The sequence below is a fragment of the Coregonus lavaretus genome (genome assembly GCF_964263955.1).
Source record: "Coregonus lavaretus genome assembly, chromosome: 36".
NCBI lineage: Eukaryota > Metazoa > Chordata > Actinopteri > Salmoniformes > Salmonidae > Coregonus > Coregonus lavaretus.
The window spans coordinates 24,200,861-24,225,346 of record NC_140023.1 but is presented as its reverse complement, the minus strand read 5'-3'; the positions used below and the strand labels follow the sequence as shown (position 1 = coordinate 24,225,346).

Here is a 24,486-nt window from a genome sequence, read left to right as displayed (position 1 = left end):
TCAAAGGGGGTTAAGACATGATATCCACTGTGGATGCGATAATACCATCACATTTCTTGGATTTTGATCTCTTTACATTGCATCAGCAATTAGGCTTTTAGTTCAATACAATGCCTCTTTAGCCTACAAGCAAATGGATGGCTACACTCAATCACTATTGAGTATTGAGTTACTTACATTATCGCTAGCCACATCAAGTACATGGAAACCCAATCTAGTCATAACAAATGTCTAGTACTTGAGAGGAAATGTCATGCTGCTTATTTCAGTGGCCAAATATCAATGCACAGAATGAAAAGCATACTGTCCTCTCAATAAACATCAACCTATCTATCAAATCTATTCATAACATTGGTGCACATACAGTGCATTCGGAAAGTATTCAGACCCCTTGACTTTTTCCACATTTTGTTACGTTACAGCCTTATTCTAAAACGGATTAAAAACAATTTTCCCTCATCAATCTACACACAATACCCCATAATGACAAAGCAAAAACAGGTTTTTAGACATTTTTGCAAAAATATTAAAAATACAACTGAAATATAACATTTACATAAGTACTCAGACCCTTCACTCAGTACTTTCTTGGCAGTGATTACAGCCTCGAGTCTTTATGGGTATGACACTACAAGCTTGGCACACCTGTATTTGGGGAGTTTCTCCCATTCTTCTTTGCAGATCCTCTCAAGCTCTGTCAGGTTGGATGGGGAGCGTTGCTGCATAGCAATTTCCAGGTCTCTCCAGAGATGTTCAATCAGGTTCAAGTCCGGGCTCTGGCTGGGCCACTCAAGGACATTCAGAGACTTGTCCCGAAGCCACTCCTGCGTTGTCTTGGCTGTGTGCTTAGGGTCGTTGTCCTGTTGGAAGGTGAACCTTCACCCCAGTCTGAGATCCTGAGCACTCTGGAGCAGGTTTTCATCAAGGATCTCTCTGTACTTTGCTCCGTTCATCTTTCCCTCGATCCTGACTAGTCTCCCAGACCCTGCCGCTGAGGAGTGGCTTTCGTCTGCCCACTCTACCATAAAGGTCTGATTGGTGGAGTGCTGCAGAGATGGCTGGTCTTCTGGAAGGTTCTCCCATCTCCACAGAGGAACTCTGGAGCTCTGTCAGAGTGACCGTCGGGTTCTTGGTCACCTCCCTGACCAAGGCCATTCTCCCCCGATTGCATAGTTTGGCCCGGCTGCCAGCTCTAGGAAGAGTCTTGGTGGTTCCAAACTTCTTCCATTGATGGAGGCCACTGTGTTCTTGGGGACCTTCAATGCTGCATAACTTTTTTGGTACCCTTCCCCAGATCTGTGCCTCAACACAATCCTGTCTCAGAGCTCTACGAAAAATTCCTTCGACCTCATGGCTTTGTTTATGCTCTGACATGCACTGTCAATTGTTGGACCTTATATAGACAGGTGTGTGCTTTTCCAAATCATGTCCAATGAATTGAATTGACCACAGGTGGACTCCATTCAAGTTGTAGAAACATCTCAAGGATGATCAATGGAAACAGGATGCACCTGAGCTCAATTTCGAGTCTCATAGCAAAGGGTCTGAATACTTATGTAAATAAGATATTTCTGTTTTTAATTTTTTATAAATTTGCAAACATTTCTAAAAACCTGTTTTCGCTTTGTCATTATGGGGTATTGTGTGTAGATTGATGAAGAAAAACATGTATTTCATCCATTTAGAATAAGGCTGTAACGTAACAAAATGTGGAAAAAGTCTAGAGGTCTGACTACTTTCCGAATTCACTGTAACTATCTATGTTATTCATTATATGAATGTCAGAATGTTGACATAGTAGCCCTAACCCTAACCACGCTAGGTGACATGTCAGTTTAGGTGACAAAGGTTAAATGTCGCTATTTTGACATATTCTAATGAGACATGTTATTGTTCCATTTGTAATTTACACTATCCTGTTTTGCTGTAATTTACACTATCCTGTTTTGCTGTAATTTACACTATCCTGTTTTGCTGTAATTGTTCAATGTATTACAACTAATCTTTAGTGTGTCATCTTCAAAATGAATGAAATGGCTGAAGGCTTTTAGAAGTGCCACAAGATTAAAATCAAGATCCTTTTAGAAAAATGCAAACAAAGTCGAGCTGTCCTCTATAACTCATGTCAGCGGAGTTGGAGGAACGAGCTGAAAAGTCTTTCATAGGAGAAGAAACCCCTTTGGCTTCAAAAATGTACCAGCGTTCATGGCAGGTGACTGATGACTCTTCTCCTCAGTGAAAAGTTGTTATTTACTGGCGTCTGGATCATAACTCAGCCAGTTGAGGTGCATTGGAACGTTAATCTTGAGCCCCGAGTCATTTGATTAAGCACGTGTCGAGGTATAGGACATTCAATTGATACAGGAACCAATATGAGAACATCGATATGTTACAGATTGTTTCAGCAGTATATCTTCTCAGGCAAATGTAACTTTGTATTACATATGAGAAAATCCGGTAACACTTTACTTGAAGGGAATATACATTCATACAAGACATTCATAACATCTTTATGAAACCAGTCATAACACCTTTATGAGTGTTGCAGTATCATTCATAACAAACGTTTTAACACATTTATTCAACATCAATCATAACAAGTTTTCAAAAATAAAAGTCTCTTGAAATAAATCTTGATTTAATTTCAGCATTGTACAATGGAAATTTGATACTGCCACAGTACCCAACCCTCTGTCACACTATTCACGTAACAGGCTGGGAGCAACATAGGGTTAGTGGTCCGTGACTGTGTGCATTGAGTGTTTTGCATCCTCTTTTGTGATCTTTCAATGCGGCAAGATGCCGCTGGGTAAACAGCCTTTGGAATTATCAATATTATCATATTGAATTATGAACTTTTTTCGGACGATATCTGGGACAAGGTGGATCTGAAGTAAACAAAGTACCTGGCCTACCTGGCCTACACTGACTTCTGGTCTGGAGCACCATGTGTAAACTTCATGTTAGGCCTACAATATGTTTTCTTCCAATAACAGCCAGAAACAAGTGTTATTAGGATAACACTTGGGTTGGGTTGGGTACTGTGGCTGTGAAAATGCAAATGTCTGCTGTACAATGGATACATGAAGTTATATTTCAGTGTTACTGATAACTTTTAGTTTCGTAATGAAAAGGGACTATTATTTTGAAAACTCCTGATGAACGATATTGAATACATGTGTTATGAAGGTTGTTATGAATCAACCCATGTCGTACTTCCTCCATCCACACTAGCACCATAGTCCCTCTGTCTTCTTGTAAGAGCCATAACTACAGTAATATGTCATTATAGTGACATATAACTAAATGTTACCTTCAGTGACATATGTTCAAAAATACGCCTACATTTCAACATTCTGATATGTTTCTAATGAAATAGGTCTGTTGTTGATTATATGTGAAAAGCCCAGAGAAAAGTTACTGGTTAGTGTCAGGGAACAGTAGAAAGAACACTTGTTTTCACAAGCTTCTAATTTGGCCTTTAACTTGTACTTGTCTTCTCTAGAGCATGTGAAAATGTGATTTATTACTTAGATTTATTATACGGTACTGTATCTACTAGGTCTGGGAATTGCCAGGGACTTCACGATACGATATTATCACGATACTTAGTTGTCGATACGATATGTATTTCGATTCTCACCATTTTGTATGTATTGCGATTCGAATCCTGCAATTTTATTGTGATTTCATATTCCAAACATATTGCTCACTATATGTCTGCTCCAGAGTGACAAGAGAGAGCATGAGAAAACGAGTTTTGATCAGGCAGGGAAATAAAAGTGTTGAAAACATGTTCGCTCACCATTTAAAAAGAAGATAGGATGAAAAATACAGGCGTTTTGGCGCAGGTACAGTCGACTAGTGCTAGCTAACGCTACCAACAGTAGCGTTGGGATTTCTACAGTAGGGTTGGGATTTTTACAAATCGATACTTGGAGTCAAATATCGATATAATATCATCCCAAAATAATATTGTGATATGTAACTGTATCGATTTTCTTCCCCCATCACTAGTATCTACAGCATGGTAATTTCCTGGTAACTAAAAGCATTTTGAAATAACGTGATAATGAGCAATTTCATTTTCCCGGTTGAGGAAGGCTTGATATGTTGATTTGAAGATATACAATCGTACCAAAATAATATTGAGTCAGTTTGAGCAGATACAATGAGTGAGATTTCAACATTTCCGAAATCATCAGATGAAGGGAGCAGACATGGAGAAGTCTGCACGATACTAAAAACCTGGCTCTGGAAAGCTCTTTCCTTTCTATCCCAGCTGTAGATCTATGGCTCAGTGAATATGTGCTGATATGTTGATGGTATTATTGCATCAATTATTTGGCGAAGGGGAGGTCAAACCCACACCAGCTTCCTGTTTCCAGAGAGGCGTGCTTTGTGTCAGCCCCGAGGCCACTATTAAGAAGAGCAGGGATCCAAGATTAAATCACACCACTCCTGCCCAACAGAAATACGCTGTTCTCAAACATAGAGAGACAACAAAATATTACAAATCATGCCTAAAGCAATTGCCTGAAAACAAAGGCTCAAGTGACCATGTAACCAGACAGTGACCCGTATAATATTTTGTTATACAATACATACTTTGTTTTGTGTTCTGTACAACTTCAGCATGCCTATGATTAGTCTGAAATCAATTAGCATGTAAACAAGCCTTATGTGGAGACAGAGAGATAAACAATCATTTTCCATGTACATACCCTCGGAAAGTGTCCAATGAGCGCAGTCGTGTTGCTTTTGGTTGGGCAGTGTTAACCTCATCCTGAACAAAAGCATTTCAGTCAACAAACTTTCATTTTTGGGGGTATTACTTTACATTACTTAGACCTTATACAAAAGTACAAACCAGTGTAATAACCTATGTTATAACCATGTAACAAGCTAGTAAGTACAGTACATGCAGTTATGACTTACATACTTGTTACATATTGCAAAAGTTACACCCTAATAAATAAATACCATTGAATAATGTAAACAGTATGTAATGTTCAGTGTTGGCAAAAATGCGATTTTGTTTGGTTGAAATCCATAGTCAAATCATGCTTACTCGATATTATTGCCTCTGCTAGTGTTTAACAAACCCAAACAAAACTTGAGTTTGCAGTAACAGAGTAGAGAAATTAGTCAGATTGATCCAGTTGGATTTGTAGGTATCTATCCTTCTTTCTAGCTGTGCTGACAATAGTTGGCCACTACTTCCTTGTTTTTTAAAGAGCGGGCTTGGATTACTCTGGCCTGCTGCCCTCCCAGTTTGAATACCCTGGCCTGTTGACCTCCATGCAACAGTTTGGAGGGCCAGAGCAGGAAGACACTAGCACTAATTCTGTATGATGGATCTGACTGCCATCATGAGAGCATATGGGAGATGAAGGCCTCTTCCTCGAGAAGATGAGAGAAGCTATTCATGCTCTCCAAAAATACGCAGGAGCCTGTCAGGCTGTCACGTCATGGACCAAGACAAGATGATAGATACAATGCTTGATCTATCACTAATGCAGGTCTGCTGACTCTGCTAACATTTGTATCAATTATCATATTAGTATCTCACAAATGGCTTAGTGACTGGAGTCTGGAGGCTTTCATTCATTTAAAATGCCTCTTAAACTTAATAGAAAAAGTTCATGAAAACATTTCAATGCATTTGGTAGATCAAAGCTAAAGTAGATTTTTGATTCCAGAGGACAATGAGTTCTATAAGTGATGCAATTGGATGTAGAAACATAATATATTATATAGAGAAACATAGGGTTAAATCCTAACTTGAGATTTGCGTTGTAATAAGTGAATATTAATATTATACTGACATCCATTGCATGTTGTGGGCCTTTGCAGCAAATGGTCTTGATAAGCTTTGTCGTACAGCGCCTCCTGTAAACAGAAAACAAGGAGCTTCAACTGCCACAGCATGTCAGTTTGGCTTCAGATCAAAGCATACAGTATTTAGAAAGTCAAATGTCAAATCAATTAAAATACAGCACCTGTACAGGTTGGGAGCAACGACACACAGGAGAGCAATAAGTGCCAGTAGAAGAGCTGCCACCAACAGAGCTGTCCAACCAAATCAAAAGAGTATGAGTCAGTGGAGGGCTGTGCGAATAGGAAGCGGAGAATGGACCTTCCTTGTAAATTTGGGACCTAATAAAACGATACAAATAATGAGTTCATCATTGAATACAGTTTAAAAGACCCAAAGCCTTTCTGACTGAACTGATGAGAGAAACCAGACAACAACTTCCTATGTTTCATCACAGCCCAGTCTGGATGCCCAGGAAAGTGACTGTCAGGAAAGTGATATACCCCTCTATCAAAACAGGATCTGACTAGTGATAAGAGGGCTGACTACCATTTCCAGGCCAGCTCAAATAATGTTCTCCCCATTGTCAGTGTCTAAGCTCCCCAGTGGCTTACTGTCACCCAACCAGGTGACCAGGGGATCCCTCAAGGGACAAACAGCCCAATACGAAACTCAAGAGCAGTCAATCTAGGTAATCTAAGGGACAAAAAAGAACAAGGAAACAAAGCTGTATTGAGTGGACTGCCATCAATGATACAGAATGCTTTGGGGGATTACTATACCTATGTGCTGTAATATACACTGAGTGTACAAAACATTAAGAACACCTCCCCGGTGTGCCTGGCACCTACTACCATAACCTGTTCAAAGGCACTTAAACATTTTGTCTTGCCCATTCACCCTCTGAATGGCACACATACACAATCCATGTCTCAGTTGTCTCAAGGCTTAAAAATCCTTCTTTAACCTGTCTTCTCCCACTGATTGAAGTGGATGTAATAAGTGACATCAATAAGGGATCATAGCTTTCACCTGGATTCACCTGGTCAGTCTATGTCTTGGAAAAAGCAGGTGTCCTTAATGTTCTGTACACTCAGGGGCCAGGCCACAGAAAGAATAGTGATATTGCCTTCTTGGATAGGTTAATGTGCTAAATTGAAAGATAATAGCCATATAATATAGAAATATAGAAATTGGCCAAACAAGTGTCATTGACCTTTAGAATATGAAAACAGCTATGTAATTAGAGGACTCAAAGCAGAGGGGACAGGAAATGCAGTGCTCCCTGTTTGTCGTAGAATGGAAAAACAAACACAGAGGCCATTTCATCCTTGGTTGAATACACACTATGACATCCACTGAACAAAGACTACGCACTGGATCCCTTCTGAAAAAGACCTTTATAACTCTCAAAACATGGAGAGGGTAAACTCCTTATCCTCAACATAGAAATGTGATATGAAAGAAAATCATGTCTTGGTTAAAGTAATCAAATCGCTTTACATATGTACAATAGAGTCATCTTCATTATCAGCTAAATAACCTACAGATTCGGGATCAGTTTAATTTAAACTCAACACAGAAACTGCAATGGACATGGAAATTAGATCCTATAATGACCTTGAGGCATGTATATCAGTTTGACTAATACTTATTAATGGTCACTATACCACAAACCACTCTGGGAGCATTATGGCTTAGATTAACCATGCAGGTGACTTGTGGTCTGGGGTACTGTAGGTGGAATACAGTACTAATAACATTAGAGAGTGGACTTGCATGTCCACTGTAATATTAATGGATGTTATAGCTCACGAGACTTGGTTACAATTGGTATATACGTAGAGTTACAGGACCGCAACACATTCTCGATCATATATATTTTAAACATAAATTGGCCCAAGGGCCAGTCACAACTCAGTTTAAAGTTAACTTTTAAATTGCAAAGGCCAACTCTAACCTGCTCCCTGTGCCTTTAGCGTCTGCTGATGACCAGCCCATTACTTAAAGTTGAGAGAGCCCTATGGGGGCCTAACAATAATCACCGGACAACGAAGCTAATGGAAGCTGAACATAATGTGGGGGGTGCAGTCACAGTAGCCATATATCTGCCAGATCATGGCTACATGGCCTTAAAAGTCTGATCTACAACATAATCTGCAATATTGTTAATCAGCGTGTACATTATAGAGAGAGACGCTTTCAAAATCCCATTATGGCTTAATCCCTTCACGCTCCCTAATGTATTACCCAGAATCCCTTTCCTGCACAGAGCACAGACCAAAACAAACAGAAAAGCTTTTATTTTATCCGTTTTCAAGAATGGCTGTCTTATCTAATCGATACACATCATGTCCCATGAGAGGAAAGATAATGACTTCTCAATGGACGTGTACAACACAGTTGATGTCTCTTCTTTGCGGTCTCAATTAGGAACTGTGAGGATCCAGTCACAGGCTTAGCCTTACTCCTAGAAGGGTTCACAAGTACACTAGTACTTTCTACTTTCAATTTTATTGGCATTTTGCATATTAAACAGGTATCATCCACTGTACTCAATAATTGTGATGCCACAAAAAGTATATATAAACACAAAAGGTCCATATCTTAAATAATCGTGTCCAATTGATTGGATATTTTCTGTAAAATAATTTTCTAAATAAAATGTTTTGCTAAAGTATGATTATCTAAAGTACAAAAAAATGGTGCTGTTCTAAATGTTTTGTTTTCAGAATGACAGGAAATTGTTTTTGTTTACTCACGGAAATAGATGTTATTTGGACTGACATCCACAGTATGATAGCAGATGACATTGACGGGAGATTCTGACCCTTGGATCCGGACAGAGTAACGGCCAGCTTCTTCATACAACTGACTCCACCTGTATCAACAACAATGCACTCAATAGAGGGAAGACACTCATCATTTAAAAAAATTCAGTGATCACCAAAAAGCATGCATTTGATTGTCCTTTTAATCTACTGTATCACACATTCACTAGACATTGCTACAGTGCACTTGAGTATGAATTTCCCTTTGACCTTAGCGGTAAATGGTCCTTTCCACACTATCCCCTCTGAGGTTTCTGCACAGGAATAATAAATGTAGCTCGTGGGGGACACCTAGTGTATATAAGCCAGTAGTGCAGCCTTCAGCTGTATCCTATATCCTATACATCTCCGGTTTCACCCCCCAAAAATGTGCATTACAAGCTCTTACTGATCTATCTGGGGGATGACATACTAGCTATCACTTGGAGTGTTTTTTTTAAGGGTTAAAGGAAATCGATAGTGGCTCGGTCTGGTTAGGGACCTCAGCATTGATCTATAGGAAGCCCAAGACTAGACCTCAGCTGAAGAGGAGAAGAGAAACCTGCCCCTGCCTTGTCATGTGAAACCAGATCCCTTGGAGCACGTTTAAGGGTGACCCCCAAATGGAATGCTCTGCCCTGACTTCTTGTAAAGCACTGACTGTTTATAAATATGGCCACTGCCTCTTCTTGTAGAAAGTCTCTTCTGAGGTTTCCACCAGACATGTTGCTTTGCAGGCTTAATGGCTCTTTCCTTCATTATTGGAGTGTCAGCTCCTATTAACCCCAAAAAGGGCCTCTGATCAATACTTGGCGAGGTAGTTTCAGCAGGAGCATATGTCAGGCTCAGAAAGCAGGTCAGGATTACACTCCCAGCCCAGTAAATAATCTCATGGATTGCAAATGCAATCATTGGAATGCCAATGCAGTATATTCTGCTCTGTGTCAAGACCTGGGAACATTACAGACCTGCAGTCAATCCTCTATGAGAGAAGACTGTAATTATCGAAAACAAGGAACTAGATTGTGTAGTGATTTACCTACAAAATGTACCTACAAATATCATGTTTAAGTCATGTATGTTGCCCATTGATGGCAACACTATCTATGGCAATTGTTATGTATTGCCTTTGTAGATGCTATGCCAGTCGTATGCCTAATTATGTGCTCAATATCTATGAATACGTTACCTGCAGAGAGTTGTGTTTCTGCCCATTGGTTGTAACTGCAGTGTCAGAGTGAGGACGGTGCTGACCACGACAGATGCATTCTGGGGACCATTTAGAACACTGACCAGGGGCTGGTACAGACACTGCATGGGGGAGAAAACAGGCTAAGCAGATTCTAAAAAGACACAGGTTTGTGACGTTTGGGCATGATGTCGCCATCAAACACACTGTATAGCTTTCTTTGTTTCATACAAATATGGAAGCATGATATGCTATGTCGTGTCATGTGCACCCAGGACCAGATTTACTGAGCATTGTTGCACCTGTGAAAGGAGCTCAAATATGAAACTGTCTTTTTACATTTTTACATAAATATCGTATTACCTCTCTGAATCTTTCGTTGACCTTTTAAACCTTGTAGCAGTAATAGACACTGTACCTTGTAGCAGGAATCAGAGGTGTAGAGGACATCAACGCCAGTTGGTAGCAGGTTATGGACCGTAAGACTTGCCTGGTCTAATTTCAATGCAGGCAGTCCTAAATACAATGGATTCATAACAATATTAAAAAGCTTGATCTGAATCTTAAAGATAAAACAGGCTTAAGACTGGGCCCGGTTCCACGAGGGGGCAAAGGGGAGCTTAACCCCCTCAGTTGAAACGTGCCCCCTCTGTGTTAGTTTTATGTCCCTATATAAAAATAGCAAAAAAGGTTAAATGATTGAGTGACAGGTTGGTGCAAAATCTGCATCCCAGCTTCGCTGTGTCAGCACAATGGACAGAGCTCAGCTGTGTGAGTAGGGGGGGTATGGAAAGCCACTGGGGCGGTTAGGTATGACTCCTTTGGATTTCCATAAAAAGGGGGGAAAACGCTTCTCATCTGTGGTAGGCTAAGTGAATAATGTGACACGCCTCCACCTGTAATATTTTATTATGATTTATAAGGGCGGGGTCAAGTTTACCGTTGAAGCTGTTTCACTCAACTCTGCATCACGACTCACCACTACAGAGTTTGGTTTGGTTCTTAGCCAGCTGAAAAAAATTCAATGTCAGGACGATTCAGCGAACGCAACAGTCAACTGGTGGAAGCCCTGTGTGACCTTGACCCAGAGAGACATGACTTTCTAGATGTGAAAAAGGTGAAACCACTGCTGGATCTAAGCAAAACAGATTTGGTGGAAGCTGAGTTTAGTGTCGCTTGCCAGTTTCTGCAGACTGAAATCGCCCTTCTCCAGTGAGGACAAATGGACCCAACTTGATATTGTGCAACAATTCTCTGGGCCTCTCTCCGATATGCCGACCGTGCTTACTGACACATGGACTGACTTTTGGGGCGTCCACAGCTACACGCGAGAACTACTTTTCCATTTTGACAAATGTGTTCAGCCAGCACAGAAGAAGCATCCTACACCCGAGGAAAGCTCAACTAATCCAACTGGCATTTGAGGGGGATCTTACAAGAAGATTTCGGGGAGAATGGAATGATCGATTACTCAGGAAGCATGGCTGCATCTCACTGTAGTAGGCTGTAGGCTATGTTTTGGTTATTTGGATCTCCATTTTCCGCGTTTGTTTACTGTTAATGTAACTAGCCTAAATATAGATTGAGTCATGCCTTTTTTGATCTGATATTTTGTTTACTAGGCCTACCCTACCGCTGTTTTGTTCTGTTCACATTATTTCCTTCGCATTCGCAGTTGTGCCAATATTCTAAGTCAAACTGCTATTCATTATTTTTGTTGCATGCATGATTAACTAGGCTACTACTTTCAGTATTTCGTTTGCATTATTTTGGTAAGACAGCTGTGTGTATGGCTGCATTCACATAGGCTGTTTGTAACAGGTGAATTACCCTATCTATCTTGTAGCCTATATTCATTACGAAAACGGCCTTGCTTTAGTGTGTAGTGTGCTGTACATTGTGCTGATACAGCGCAGCGGAGATAGGCTACAGATTTCGCGCCAACCTGTCACTTCAAAAGCACTCAATCAATGGTCTCTGAGTCTCAGCATTTAAACTTTATGTTTCTTGTGGTATAGCGTGATATAAGCAGAATTCAATGTAATTCCAATGCAAGTACCCCTCCAAAATTGTGCCAATCTCACCAACCTTAGTCACTTTATCCTGACGCTTGGTCTGCTTAAGACACTATAAATTAACCTGGCTGACGTGCGACCCACGTGACTACACAGCAAGCTGTGACTCACTCTCATGTCAGGGACATATACAGTGCCTTCGGAAAGTATTCAGACCCCTTGACTTTTTCAACATTTTGTTACATTACAGCCTTATTCTAAAATGGATTAAATAAATACAAATCCTCAGCAATCGACACACAATACCCCATAATGACAAAGCGAAAACAGGTTTTTATAAATTTTTATTACAAATAAAAACCAGAAATACCTTATTTACGTAAGTATTCAGACACTTTGCAATGAGACTCGAAATTGAGCTAAGATGAATCCTGTTTCCATTAATCATCCTTGAGATGTTTCTACAACTTGATTGTAGTCCACCTGTGGTAAATTCAATTGATTGGACATGATTTGGAAAGGCACACACCTGTCTATATAAGGTCCCACAGTTGACAGTGCATGTCAGAGCAAAAACCAAGCCATGAGGACGAAGGAATTGTCCGTAGAGCTCTGAGACAGGATTGTTTTGAGGCACAGATCTGGGGAAGGGTACCAAAAAATGTCTGCAGCATTGAATGTCCCCAAGAACACAGTGGCCTCCATCATTCTTAAATGGAAGAAGTTTGGAACCCCCAAGACTCTTCCTAGAGCTGGCCGCCCGGCCAAACTGAGCAATCTGGTGAGAAGGGCCTTGGTCAGGGAGGTGACCAAGAACCTGATGGTCACTCTGACAGAGCTCTATAGTTCCTCTGTGGAGATGGGAGAACCGTCCAGAAGGACAACCATCTCTGCAGCACTCCACCAATCAGGCCTTTATGGTAGAGTGGGCAGACGGAAGCCACTCCTCAGTAAAAGGCACATGACAGCCCGCTTGGAGTTTGCCAAAAGGCACCCAAAGACTCTCAGACCATGAGAAACAAGATTCTCTGGTCTGATGAAACCAAGATTGAACTCTTTGGCCTGAATGCCAAGCATCACGTCTGGAGGAAGCCTGGCACCATCCCTACGGTGAAGCATGGTGGTGGCAGCATCATGCTGTGGGGATGTTTTTCAGCGGCAGGGACTGGGAGACTAGTCAGGATCGAGGCTCAGGACCTCAGACTCCAACAGGACGACCCTATGCACACAGCCAAGACAACGCAAGTCTCTGAATGTCCTTGAGTGGCCCAGCCAGAGCCTGGACTTGAACCCGATCGAACATCTCTGGAGAGACCTGAAAATAGCTATGCGGCAACGCTTCCCATCCAACCTAACAGAAGATCTGCAGAGAAGAATGGGAGAAACTCCCCAAATACAGGTGTGCCAAGCTTGTAGTGTCATACCCAAGAAGAATCGATGCTGTAATCGCTGCCAAAGGTGCTTCAACAAAGTACTGAGTAAAGGGTCTGAATACTTATGTAAATGTGTAATTTTTTTATTTGTATTTTATAAATTAGCCAAAATCTCTACAAACCTGTTTTTGCTTTGTCATTATGGCGTATTGTGTGTAGATTTATGTGGAAAAAACCCAATTTAATCAATTTTAGAATAAGGCAGTGGTGGAAAAAGTACTCAATTGTCATACTAGAGTAAAAGTAAAGATACCTTAATAGAAGATGACTCAAGTAAAAGTGAAAGTCACCCAGTAAAATACTACTTGAGTAAAAGTCTAAAAGTATTTTGTTATTTACGGATAGCCAGGGGCACACTCCAACACTCAGACATCATTTACAAACGAAGCATTAGGGATGACCAGAGATGTTCTCTTGATAAGTTTGTGAATTGGACCATTTTCCTGTCAAAATGTAACGAGTACTTTTGGGTGTCAGGGAAAATGTATAGAATAGAAAGTACGTTATTTTCTTTAGGAATGTAGTGAAGTAAAAGGGAAAGTTGCCAAAAATATAAATAGTAAAGCAAAGTACAGATACCCAAAAAAACTAATTAAGTAGTACTGTAAAGTATTTTTACTTAAGTACTTTACACCACTGGAATAAGGCTGTAACGTAACAAAATGTGGAAAAAGTCAAGGGGTCTGGTGTTAGCAAGACTAACTGTAAATAACATGCCTATCACAAAGATGACCATTAAGTAAATTAGAAGACATGAGTCATAACTGATAACAAAAGATAGTTTGCAAATTTTCTTTCAAATTATATTTTTTGTAAAATCTACACATTTCATTGTACTTTGGATATGGCAGTTGCTTAAAACATGGATAGGGTGGTACAGTAAATATAGAAAAGTTAACTGAGATAATTTCATGCTGCTTTGAAAAAAATAATTTAATATGTAAAGAATTAGAAACTCATTTTGGTTACAGTTGGTAAAGTGAAGCCACAGTATATACAGCAGTTCGTGTAGGAATTGTTTATGACTGTGATTCAGTCACATGGATTGAATTTGCAGTACTACTATAAATGCATAACATACGCAGTCCTATACATTCTCTGTTGGACACCAAAATAAGACCACCTTTAACAACACCCATACTTACTGAATAAAAACACTCACCTGAATACAACTTTGCACCATGTTTTCCTTCATTTAGTCCGGTGGTAAGAAAGAACACAAATAGGGTCTGTGTGAGGATTCTTCTAGGCTCCATTTCCTACTACAAAAAAATTCCACTGCAACTCATCTTTATGACAGCTACAGATATAAACAGTGTTCAAAGGGCACTATGCATGCGTGTAGAGTAGTTCATCTCATTTTGTTTGGAGTCTCTTTGGGATCAGATTGAGAGGATAAGACAACATAAACAGTCACATACAGATTTCTGCTTATAATGCATTATGGAGAGGGCACTCATAGGACATGTTACCTAAAGGTTTTACCCACACATTTGAAACTCATGCAATATGAACATGAATGTGTGCGTTGTTAGTATGGTAGCCAGTCGATATTGACACCACATCCACACTGAGTCAGTTCCTTTTTTTTATTGCTGTCATTGCTGTACCATCCCAGGTTGTGTCTTACACCCAATGATATACAGATGAGAAGGAGCCACATTCTAAGACTAATTTTATTTTGGGGGAAAAGAGGAGTTCAAACAACCCTCTATCAGTACTGCAACATACAACCCCCAGCCCAAACCCATCTACCTCAAGGTCTAGCCACTCAATGTATCAACAAACCCTTTGCAGAGCAAACCATACCAAACCACTGAAGCACCATATTCATTTCCTACACTCATTCAGGCATTTAACCTTGATCACTTGTCATCTCCCTCTGTTCATTTCATTAACTAGTTAATTTCCCTGAGCACACCTTGTCACGGCTGAGTTCACAGGTCAACTCATTAACCTTTGACCTTCATTGGACCATGACAGAGGGACAGAGATAACCGTGGAATCTCTCTGACATGGGTCTTCATTAGCTTAGTCTACGTCTTTATCGTAGACTAAACCATTGAATGTTATATCCTGACCTACACCCGTGAATTACATCAATCAGTCATTTTTGTTTACAGTGAAAGCTGCTGTATGAGACCATAATCTGTCAATATCCTTTCACAAAGATAACATCATCCTACATGGATGCCCTTTTCAAATTTATCACATAAAGACTGGCTAGTGAAATTGTGTTGTTATGGGCAACAGTGGAGAGGATTTATGATTATGGTCATGCCGAAGACGAGCTAGGCAGTATAACCAGCAGTGTGCATTTCTGTTCAGGCTTCTGCATGGACAGCTAAAACAGGACCCCCACTTGCTTTCCAGTTGCTTTAACAGTGATAGCAGATTGCCTCAGTGCAAGTGAAGCAGGAGCAGAAAAAGAGCCCTCTGTCTCTCTGATAACAGCCAAAAACCATGGTGAGTGATTTGCTTTATATTGTAGCTTCTCTATGTTATCAGAGGACGCTGCTTTGAGCCACATGCCAACTGTATTCTGTCTGACACACCTGTTGGCGTACTGTATTGTTAAATTGTTTTCAATAGATAATGAAGCAATATGAGTTGTTATTGTGCCAAAAATAATATTTGAAGAACAGAATACTGAGTGAATGTTAGAACGAGATGGCACCTAAAGTGTATATATTTGTTGTTTTGCAATAAAAAAAATATTATTGTCCTGACAGGAACAGTCTATACAGCCAGTCATTGAATGAGATGAAGCCTCAGGTTATTGTCTGCCTGTGGTCAGTGTGCTGTGCCCCAAATCTGTCAGCGCTTCACAGATAGTGATAAAGAAGGTTAGCATGTTGCTAAGATACCTGTTGATGGCATTCTCCTTTATCAGCAATATCGGCTGCTTCATGGTGACATCTAGTTGCTTTGTCTCAACACACTAACAAATCATTTGGAGGCATTGACAAATCCTCTTACAAATCCCCCCCATTGAAGTATTATTTCAGTTGCCTGCCTTTCAATCTATTACACAAATTAATTGAAAGATGAGTCATTTGCTCGTAGTATTATTGCACTCCGTAGCCTGTGCCTTTTCCGTTCACAATGCAGCTGACACAGTTAACCCTCCTTTTCGAAGTACCTTTCAGAATTCACTGAGTTTAAAGCTCATGTGATACCACATGTGTAAAGAGCTGTGGAATTCCATTGAAGTGATTAAGAGAAAGCAATGGAGCCTCCCACCGTTTTGAAAACCAGGGATGTTTTCAATTAGGGTGAAAGGTTCAGAATGTTGCAGAAATAAATTGTATTAAAATAGCTGACACAATCTCCAATTCTACATAACATATAATTGTACCTGTTCTACAAAACACATTTATATCTGAACGTTCTGAACAGGCCCCAGGAATGGAATGCAACACTATTCATTCCAGATGGGCTTTTATGCAACCAATCACAGTTTTACATTTGTGCAACTGCCCCATTCACATTGGCAGCCAGTGACTATTCGCTTTCCTCTTCCAGGCCAGTAAAATCCAGGGTTTGAGTGAGGAGGAGAGGGGGCACTTACTCCCCCTGCTCAGGAATGCCCAGTGGGTGGAGGTGGTGGGAAGGGATGCCATCTACAAAGAGTTCATCTTCAAAGACTTCAACCAGGTCAGAAAAGCTTTGCCAATATATTCAGGGCCCATATTCATAAAGTGTCTCAGAGTGCTGATCTAGGATCAGGTCCTCTCGGTCCATGTAATCTTACTCATTATGTTCTAAAAGTCCAGATTGATCCTAGATCAGTTTAATGGCTTTAGGGTATAAAACGCATATGACTTGATTGTGACAATGTATAGTGTGCTACTTTATCTCACAGGCCTTTGGCTTCATGTCCAGGGTGGCACTACAAGCTGAGAAGATGGACCATCACCCAGAGTGGTTTAATGTGTACAACAAGGTATTTCAACAAGTCCCAGCCCAAGGCCCACTAGGATTGCCTGGGGTAAAAGAGATATAGACAAACCTGTTAGCATCACTAGATAGCATCACTAGTTGTGAAAGGGATGTCTCTCCATATGTCACTATAGCTGTAACAGGTGTATGTCCATTTACCCTGTCTTTCCTGCTGTCTCTCATCCTTATCCTCACTCAATTTATATTCTCTCCACCAGGTCCAGATCACACTCAGCACACATGACTGCGGGGGCCTCTCCCAGAGAGACATCACTCTGGCTACCTTCATCGACCAAGCATCTGTCCTCTGAGCAACTCATGGCCTGCAGCCATTTCAGTCTATCAGTTCCAACCATTTCAGTTTGTCATTTCAATGGCGGAACCCAGAGCAGAGGATGCCTATTCATCCCTCTCCATACGTTCATTCAGATGACTAACCTGGGACAGGAACAGGAAATGATCAAACAGGAAATTACGTCACAGAATCCCAATTAATGTTTGTTTAAAGGTCACTTTCAATTCATAATGTAACATTTAGCAGGTGTGGTGTTTGTTGCTAAACTGATGAAGCCAAATATATCTTTAAAATTTGCTTTTGTGGAAAGTGGATTTAAGAGCACAAGACCATAAGCCAGTAAAAAGAGCATTGGACTATATACAGTGGGGCCCGAAATTGCCACCCTTGATAAAGATTAGCAATAATGACTGTATAAAATAAATAATTCTAATACTGAGCTATATTGTATGGTCAAATAAATTGGGAAATTATATAATTTTATACTCATACAATTGCTCAGAAAAAAATAGATTTGGTTTAATAACAAAAAAACAATTCTACATTAATGTGGATGCTACCATGATTATGGATAATCCTGAATGAATTGTAAATAATGAGTGAGAAAGTTGCAGAGGGTCAAAGATCATACCCCCAAAACATGCTAACCTCCCCTATTATTGGTAATGGTGAGAGGTTAGCACGTCTTGGGGGTATGGTCTTTGACCCTCTAACTTTCTCACTCATCATTATTCAAGATTCATTCAGGATTATCCGTAATCATGGTAGCATCCACATTAATGTAGAAGTATTTAGAAACATTATATTCTTATTTACAATAAGTGACTACAAAATTACACAATATTATCTCAAACACAACCAAAACAAACTGCAAATGCATCCAACAAGTTTGTAGAGTCACAGGCTTCATGTAGTCATGCGTGCTAGGAATATTGGACCAAATACTAAACTTATGACTACTTTATTTATAAGAATCTGTAGGGGTGTCAATCATTTGAACTCCTACCTTTTTGAAGAAAAATAGTATTACTTGCTAAACAAAATCTATTTTTCTGAGCAATTGTAGTAGTATAAAATAATAGCTCAGTATTTTAATTATTTATTTTAGTCAGTCATTATTGCTCATCTTTATCAAGTGTCAATTTCATCCCCACAGTATATGAAACATTCCTCTATCCCCAGCTGAGCGGATCCGTTACTGTAAAATCAAAAGCATTAAAGGTACATAATATGACTAGCTCTGACTATGAACCTTTGAAATCTGGGAAAAATTCCTTCACCTGTTCATTCCAGTCATTTTCTAAAATTATAGTGGCAACATTAACACTGTGTGTTTTGTTGTCAGTCTGTCTAGTCTACTTGTGACTACCATTTGTCTCACACTGTTTTCCTATGTCTAATGTTTTGTAAGTGGCAAATAAAGTTGTTTGAATAACCAGTACGTGTCTGTTTATTAATTTGTCCAAAGAGTGGTCTGCAGACAAATGGGGTCAGCCTCAGAATATTTCACCCCTCCTAGAAATCACAAGATTATAAACAAGGTTTCATCACATTGAACTTTTTTCTCTAAAAATAACATAAATGGAACAGCTGTTGTAGGCTTATTGAAAATGGTATGGTGCTTAGCTTCCTGCGTGCTGAAAGTATTTTTGGATCAATTGTGCTTAAAAGGAGTGTAGTCAAGGCCAACAAATGCTTTCAAATGGTGTTTCCTCTGGAATAATGAAGGATAGCAAACAATTACACAATAGTAAGGGGTGGATGTAGTGATTTGGCAGCCCCAGGCAGAGTACAGTATATAAAACATATTACTAGTATTATTTTTAATTATGCCCAGCTCACGAGATAGCTACAAACTCATGCCACTATATATTTTTATTTTCTAAACATTTAATTATATTTCAATAACAACATTTACATGTACAGTATAAAAGAGAACGGGACCTTACTGAACTTGATGTTATGAAGCCAAATCCCTGAGGCTGATCGTTACATAGAAATATAATCTACATTCTTTAGAGATACATAGATTGTTGTTATGGATCTATTCATTGGCATTACCCAATAGCACTCATCAATCTGGCCTATAAAGGCATACAGGTAAATGCCTATTGCTGTGAAAATTATGCCCTTACAACATTAACAGAAGGCATGATTTTTTACCATACCTCCTAGGGGGCAAGGTGCTTCGTTAAGATTTTCACTGCACATTCGTAAAGTTTACAGATTCTCACTGTACAATTTACAGATTATATAATATGGTGGGGTAATCACTAAGCAGCAATTTCTCAAGTACTAATACTATCCCAATATTTTCCATAAGGACACGTACATGTTTCTATTGCAATTGAATATCATATCCTGGCTATTAAAATGTCACAAAATATTAGTGGATATTTCCCCATTGACAGCTCCACCGAAAAATAGACACCACAGGATGAATCCATTGTCAGGTCTTTGACAACTATGTGCCTTTTTCAGTGGTACTGTTCCACTCTAGACTTCCTGTATCTTTTCAGGTAATCCAGCTAGTGTCCTCAACTCCAGTCCTTGAGGGCCACCCTGTCTATTGGTTTTCATTCTTGCTATATAATCAAGCATTGGCGCTAGAAAATCAATCAAAGAACAAACTAGCTAGACACTGCAGCCCTTGAGGACCGGAATTGACCTCCAAACTAGTGCTTACCCTGCAGTCAAAAATAAAAACACAATGGTTCAAGATAAGAAAACAAAAATAAAAATGACATGAGACAATTTGTGATTAATAAAAAATACAATAACACACAGTGGTTACATAGTCAATGCTTAAGAATGATACAACAGGACTAGGCTAAAAGTCATAATTCAATGGTTTGATTCAAATCATCATAACATTCATGTCAGACTATTTCCCTTCTTATGACTCCAGAAAGTGAAAACATCTGCGACACAGACATGGAAAGAAAACAGCTGATATGCACTTAAGTTTGACTACAAACACTAATGTGAATGCACATGGAAAATATTGAGGGGAAAGATCAAACTTTTTTGGGGGGTTGCCTACCAAGTGTACAGTAGGGGTGTTTTTTTGCAAACTGTTTCATCCCAGTATCATTGCTTTTAAGAACAGTTTGTAGTTTCTCATATGCCATAACAGTTTAGTCTGAAAAGTTTAAACGTTACATAAGGCTTTTCCTGTCTTCTTTAGCCTTATAATGATGTTACTGGGTGAATAAGCAACACAATTGCATTGAACAGAAACTGAGGTAGATAAAATTAGAAGAGAAGTCAATTAATTTACTACAAGAACACATCAAAAACGATTACATCTGAGTTTATGGAGACTTTTAAAAAAAAGCCTATAAAGATGCTGAAATAAGTTGTTTTCTGTTCCTTGAGATCAATTCTTGGCCAGAATATTCAATTCAAGACTAAACCATTGACTCAAAGAATAGAAGGGGATAATGAATATGTTGTCAAATCAGAGGATTGCAGTCTCAGATTCTTAACATATTGGCGGTGCAGAGTATACTAGTTAGTGTACTACAGCAGCCAGGGTTTCCTGCTGTCTGAATTATTATTGAAAGATGCAATTAGCCACAGATGGACCACAATTAGGAATACATGTATATATGCAATATAGTACAATAAGTGCCTAGGAAGGTAATGTGTTAAATTCAAAAGGAGCTCAAGTCTTAAATGATTAAAGTTGGTTGTCCTTACAAATCCATGCAGATATGATTGCTCCTCTATCATTCATTACTGTTCATTGCGTCATTATTTATTTCACTAGGAAATTACATTGATTTTAAGTTAAAACCGTTATTTGTTGTACATTAATCAAACAGAGACTGATTTAATCATTATGTTGTAAGTACCTGGAACATGAGTATTGAGAAGAAAATTGTGTTTTCTGATAGGGGGCAGTAGAGGGGTTTTCTCTGACATGATTGTGATCTTGCTCTCTCCAAACATTACTTGGAGGCTGAATTGTTTCTGATATAAAAAATAAAAAAAAGGTATCTAGAATATTTTCAATCACCACTTTAGATCGAGACAATTATGCGAGAGAGATATCAGGATATTGTAAATTAAAGAGTTCATAGCACCTAACTGAAACAGAAAATCTCGAGAAAGAACAGACATTGAAATTACCACTTGAATAAAACCGTCGTCAAGTGCTGTATAGAACTTTTTTTTAAACCCACAACTGTATATTACATAAAGAAATCACAAAAACAGATCAAACCCTATCTGAATGGTTTGAGCTGCTATTCTACATATTTTACATGTGCTTTCACTTTCTACATATTTGAAAAACGTCACTTATGGTAGCTGAAAACAATGGCTTGTGCTTCAGAAGATATCTGCAAAAGGGTGAGTAGATAGATAAAAGGTGGGCAGGATAAGGCAACTGTTGAGTGATGCAGTGGATGGAGCAGAGGTGAAGCAAGCTGGTAACCAGGGCTGTGTTCATTAGGCACCAAATGGAAGAAAACGCACTGAAACAGCGAGGGACTACCTGAACTTGTCTAATAAGAAACACTTATTTTCTTTTTACGATGCAAAACGTTTTACAACGCTTTCCATTGCGTGCCCTAATGAACATGACCCAGGTGTGTGTCCAGGCCACAGCCAGCCTACTCAGTGGGCCTTGCCGTTGCTGTTGCCATTTATATGGGTCTTCTGGGGCTGAGATGACTTGGGCTCCTCTGTGCTGTAGAGGCAGTCCAGGAAACCGCAGGAGATCTCTGTCACCATGGATCTGTCAGGGATGGACTGGGCCATGCCATAAATCGCTCCCTAGAACATGAACATATATGAATGTAGAGCCATGCATCCAATATGTTTGCATGTGAAGCCACTTTTATAAACATAAAATGAGTGAATAAACATATTTTGAAAAAAGTGTGAATAATAACCTCCAAAAAAGAATTTCATACAATTTATATTTTCTATTAGACTATTGGTGTACTGCTGTGAAGTGTATTCCAGGTAACGGAGTCAGCATTAACACTCACCATTCCAGTGGTCTTCTCATTGGGATTCTTCAAGATGAGAGCCACCTGCTCTTTGACCTCACTGATGAACTGTTTGGCCACACCTCCCTGTGTGTGTAGTACTGTACAACAGATATGGATGCTGCGGTGGGACAGAGAGAACGTTGTTTAAAAACACAAACATTATTCAAAATGGCGCTATGGTACCTGGGGTAGTGCTGCACGATTAATCGAATTCAGATCCAAATTGCAATACTGAAATGTGCAATATCTCAAGAGGCTGTGATTTTCTCCTTTCTTTGACACTAGACTACCGTACCTCCTCCAACGAGATTCGCTAGACTCTGTTCATTCACTCTCTACATGCACAGATGATGCTGACCAATCACAAGCGGCCTCACTCTCTGCACGGCATGCACATGCTGGCCAATCACAAGTATACCTGCTTAGAGCACGCAGTTAGTTGCTGGTGAGGAGAGAAAGGGCTTTAACAAATAAAGTACAGTATAGGGTTGCCATGTCTGTGATTTTCTTGAAAATTGGGCTACTCTGAAAACGATGTCGTGGGTGAAAATGTATTCGTTGTGGGTTTGCGGATTTTTGGGCTACTTCTAAATTGCCCTGCGGCCGCCATGGCATTTCTCTTAAAAATATATAAATTTCACTGTAACCTGCTCCTGATGACTATCAGGCAGTGAGGCAGGCTGTTGCTTAGTGAGTGTGTGAGTGAGTGAGTGAGTGAGTGAAAGGTGGGGAGGGAGGGAGGGTGAGGACCGGTGGGGTGTGTGTTGAGCACAGTCATTGGCGTTGAGAGAGCGCTGCAGCAGGCAGTCATGACAAGTGATGTGAGAACAACAAACAAATTAACTAGCACTAGCTAGCTACATACTTTCTCCTCATAATTCTTGTTTGCCTCGTTCGTTGTTTCCTGACCGCCCCCCAGTCCTACCGATCATTACTAGAGCCAACACAGCAAGGGTGAGAAACTGAGAAATAATTGTCTAAACTGATTCAGAGAGGGAGACATAGAGGATTGAACAATGTGTTTCTTTCTGGGTATGTAGACAGGGCTTGAAATGAAGGTCGTCCCGGGGATGATAAAAAAAAGATGTCTGGGAAGGTTCAAACAGACTCTGGGACAGTTCTGTACACCCCCCCCCCCCCCCCCCCCAAAAAAAAAATGTTTTATGTAATATGCCTTTCTCTCCGCTCGTGACCATTTGATCTGAACCAACCATGCCTCGAGCATGTCAACTGAATCAAGCCTTTAGACGTTAATGTTAACCAACATTCTAATTGTCAAACATGACTGGCGTTTAGCCTATATTTATGTAATTAAAAGTCCCATTAAAGTTTGACTACATTTTCTGGAGCCTCCCTCACGTCAGCATCGGTGTGGACATGAGGCTGTAGCAATATGCATATAACCCAAGCTACACTTTTACATGTAGGCTAATTATTTATGTACATTTATGCAAAATATTATTCCAACGTTGGCCTTTATAGAGGCAAGGGGGTGAATTTCTGCTTCAGTTGCCAGCCCCATGTATCTATTTCAGTAGTAGGCTACTATTATTAGCCTTTTAAATCACTGTGAATTACCTAGGTCCTATGAGTAAAGCCATGTTTGCATAGCAAAACATAAAAATAAAAATAAATTGCACTTTGGGACAATTCTGGGACGGTGATGAAAAAAGTTATTCTCGAGCCCTGTGTGTAGCAAGCTAGCTAGCTAACATTGGCCAGAAAGTTGAAGTCAGACGAGAGTGGCGCGATTAACTCCATTACTGGACACACCTACTCATTCAAGGGTTTTTCTTTATTTTTACTATTTTCTACATTGTAGAATAATAGTGAAGACATCAAAACTAGGAAATAATACACATGGAATCATGTAGTAACCCAAAAAGTGTTAAAGAAATATATTTTAGATTTTAGATTCTTCAAAGTAGCCACCCTTTGCATTGATGACAGCTTTGCACACTCTTGGCATTCTCTCAACCAG

General features: G+C 39.7%; 3 protein-coding genes across 5 annotated transcripts in view; 1 reads left to right on the top strand and 2 right to left on the bottom strand.

Moving 5' to 3' along the window:
- The window catches only part of LOC311110556 (heparan-alpha-glucosaminide N-acetyltransferase), a gene marked incomplete at both ends in the record, with an annotated part of 39,905 nt that extends 25,384 nt beyond the window's left edge, over positions 1-14,521 (bottom strand). Inside the window, 7 exons of the mRNA XM_084153062.1 lie at positions 4,725-4,786; positions 5,829-5,892; positions 6,003-6,072; positions 8,581-8,699; positions 9,818-9,939; positions 10,236-10,333; positions 14,428-14,521. Coding sequence (XP_084009188.1) covers positions 4,725-4,786; positions 5,829-5,892; positions 6,003-6,072; positions 8,581-8,699; positions 9,818-9,939; positions 10,236-10,333; positions 14,428-14,521 — 629 coding nt within the window. The remainder of the gene's footprint in view (positions 1-4,724; positions 4,787-5,828; positions 5,893-6,002; positions 6,073-8,580; positions 8,700-9,817; positions 9,940-10,235; positions 10,334-14,427) is intronic.
- Positions 14,522-15,640: 1,119 nt separating this feature from the next.
- On the top strand, positions 15,641-18,940 carry pcbd1 (pterin-4 alpha-carbinolamine dehydratase/dimerization cofactor of hepatocyte nuclear factor 1 alpha). 2 transcript variants are annotated; one of them, XR_014610728.1, is made up of 5 exons: positions 15,641-15,731; positions 16,791-16,922; positions 17,131-17,211; positions 17,426-17,902; positions 18,271-18,940. XR_014610728.1 is itself a non-coding variant. In XM_084153417.1 (4 exons), exons 1-4 carry the CDS (start codon positions 15,729-15,731, stop codon positions 17,516-17,518), a joined length of 309 nt encoding a protein of 102 aa, XP_084009543.1. In that variant the 5' UTR covers positions 15,652-15,728; the 3' UTR covers positions 17,519-18,940. The 2 variants fall into 2 exon arrangements, 1 of the variants encoding a protein (XP_084009543.1); XM_084153417.1 differs by having other exon boundaries at positions 15,652-15,731; positions 17,426-18,940.
- A 1,324-nt stretch (positions 18,941-20,264) lies between these two features.
- The window catches only part of sgpl1 (sphingosine-1-phosphate lyase 1), a 28,709-nt gene continuing 24,487 nt past the window's right edge, over positions 20,265-24,486 (bottom strand). For both annotated transcript variants that reach the window (XM_084153416.1, XM_084153415.1), the window contains exons 13-14: positions 22,503-22,623; positions 20,265-22,284 (exon numbers count right to left, since the gene is read on the bottom strand). In XM_084153416.1, the coding sequence (XP_084009542.1) occupies positions 22,126-22,284; positions 22,503-22,623 (280 nt within the window). In that variant the 3' untranslated portion in view covers positions 20,265-22,125. The remainder of the gene's footprint in view (positions 22,285-22,502; positions 22,624-24,486) is intronic.

Bases quoted from the DNA above. Each gene is read 5' to 3' on its own strand.
- pcbd1 (XM_084153417.1), top strand. The intron at 16,923-17,130 runs GTCAGAAAAGCT...TTTATCTCACAG, and splicing joins TCTTCAAAGACTTCAACCAG to GCCTTTGGCTTCATGTCCAG. The intron at 17,212-17,425 runs GTATTTCAACAA...TCTCTCCACCAG, and splicing joins GGTTTAATGTGTACAACAAG to GTCCAGATCACACTCAGCAC.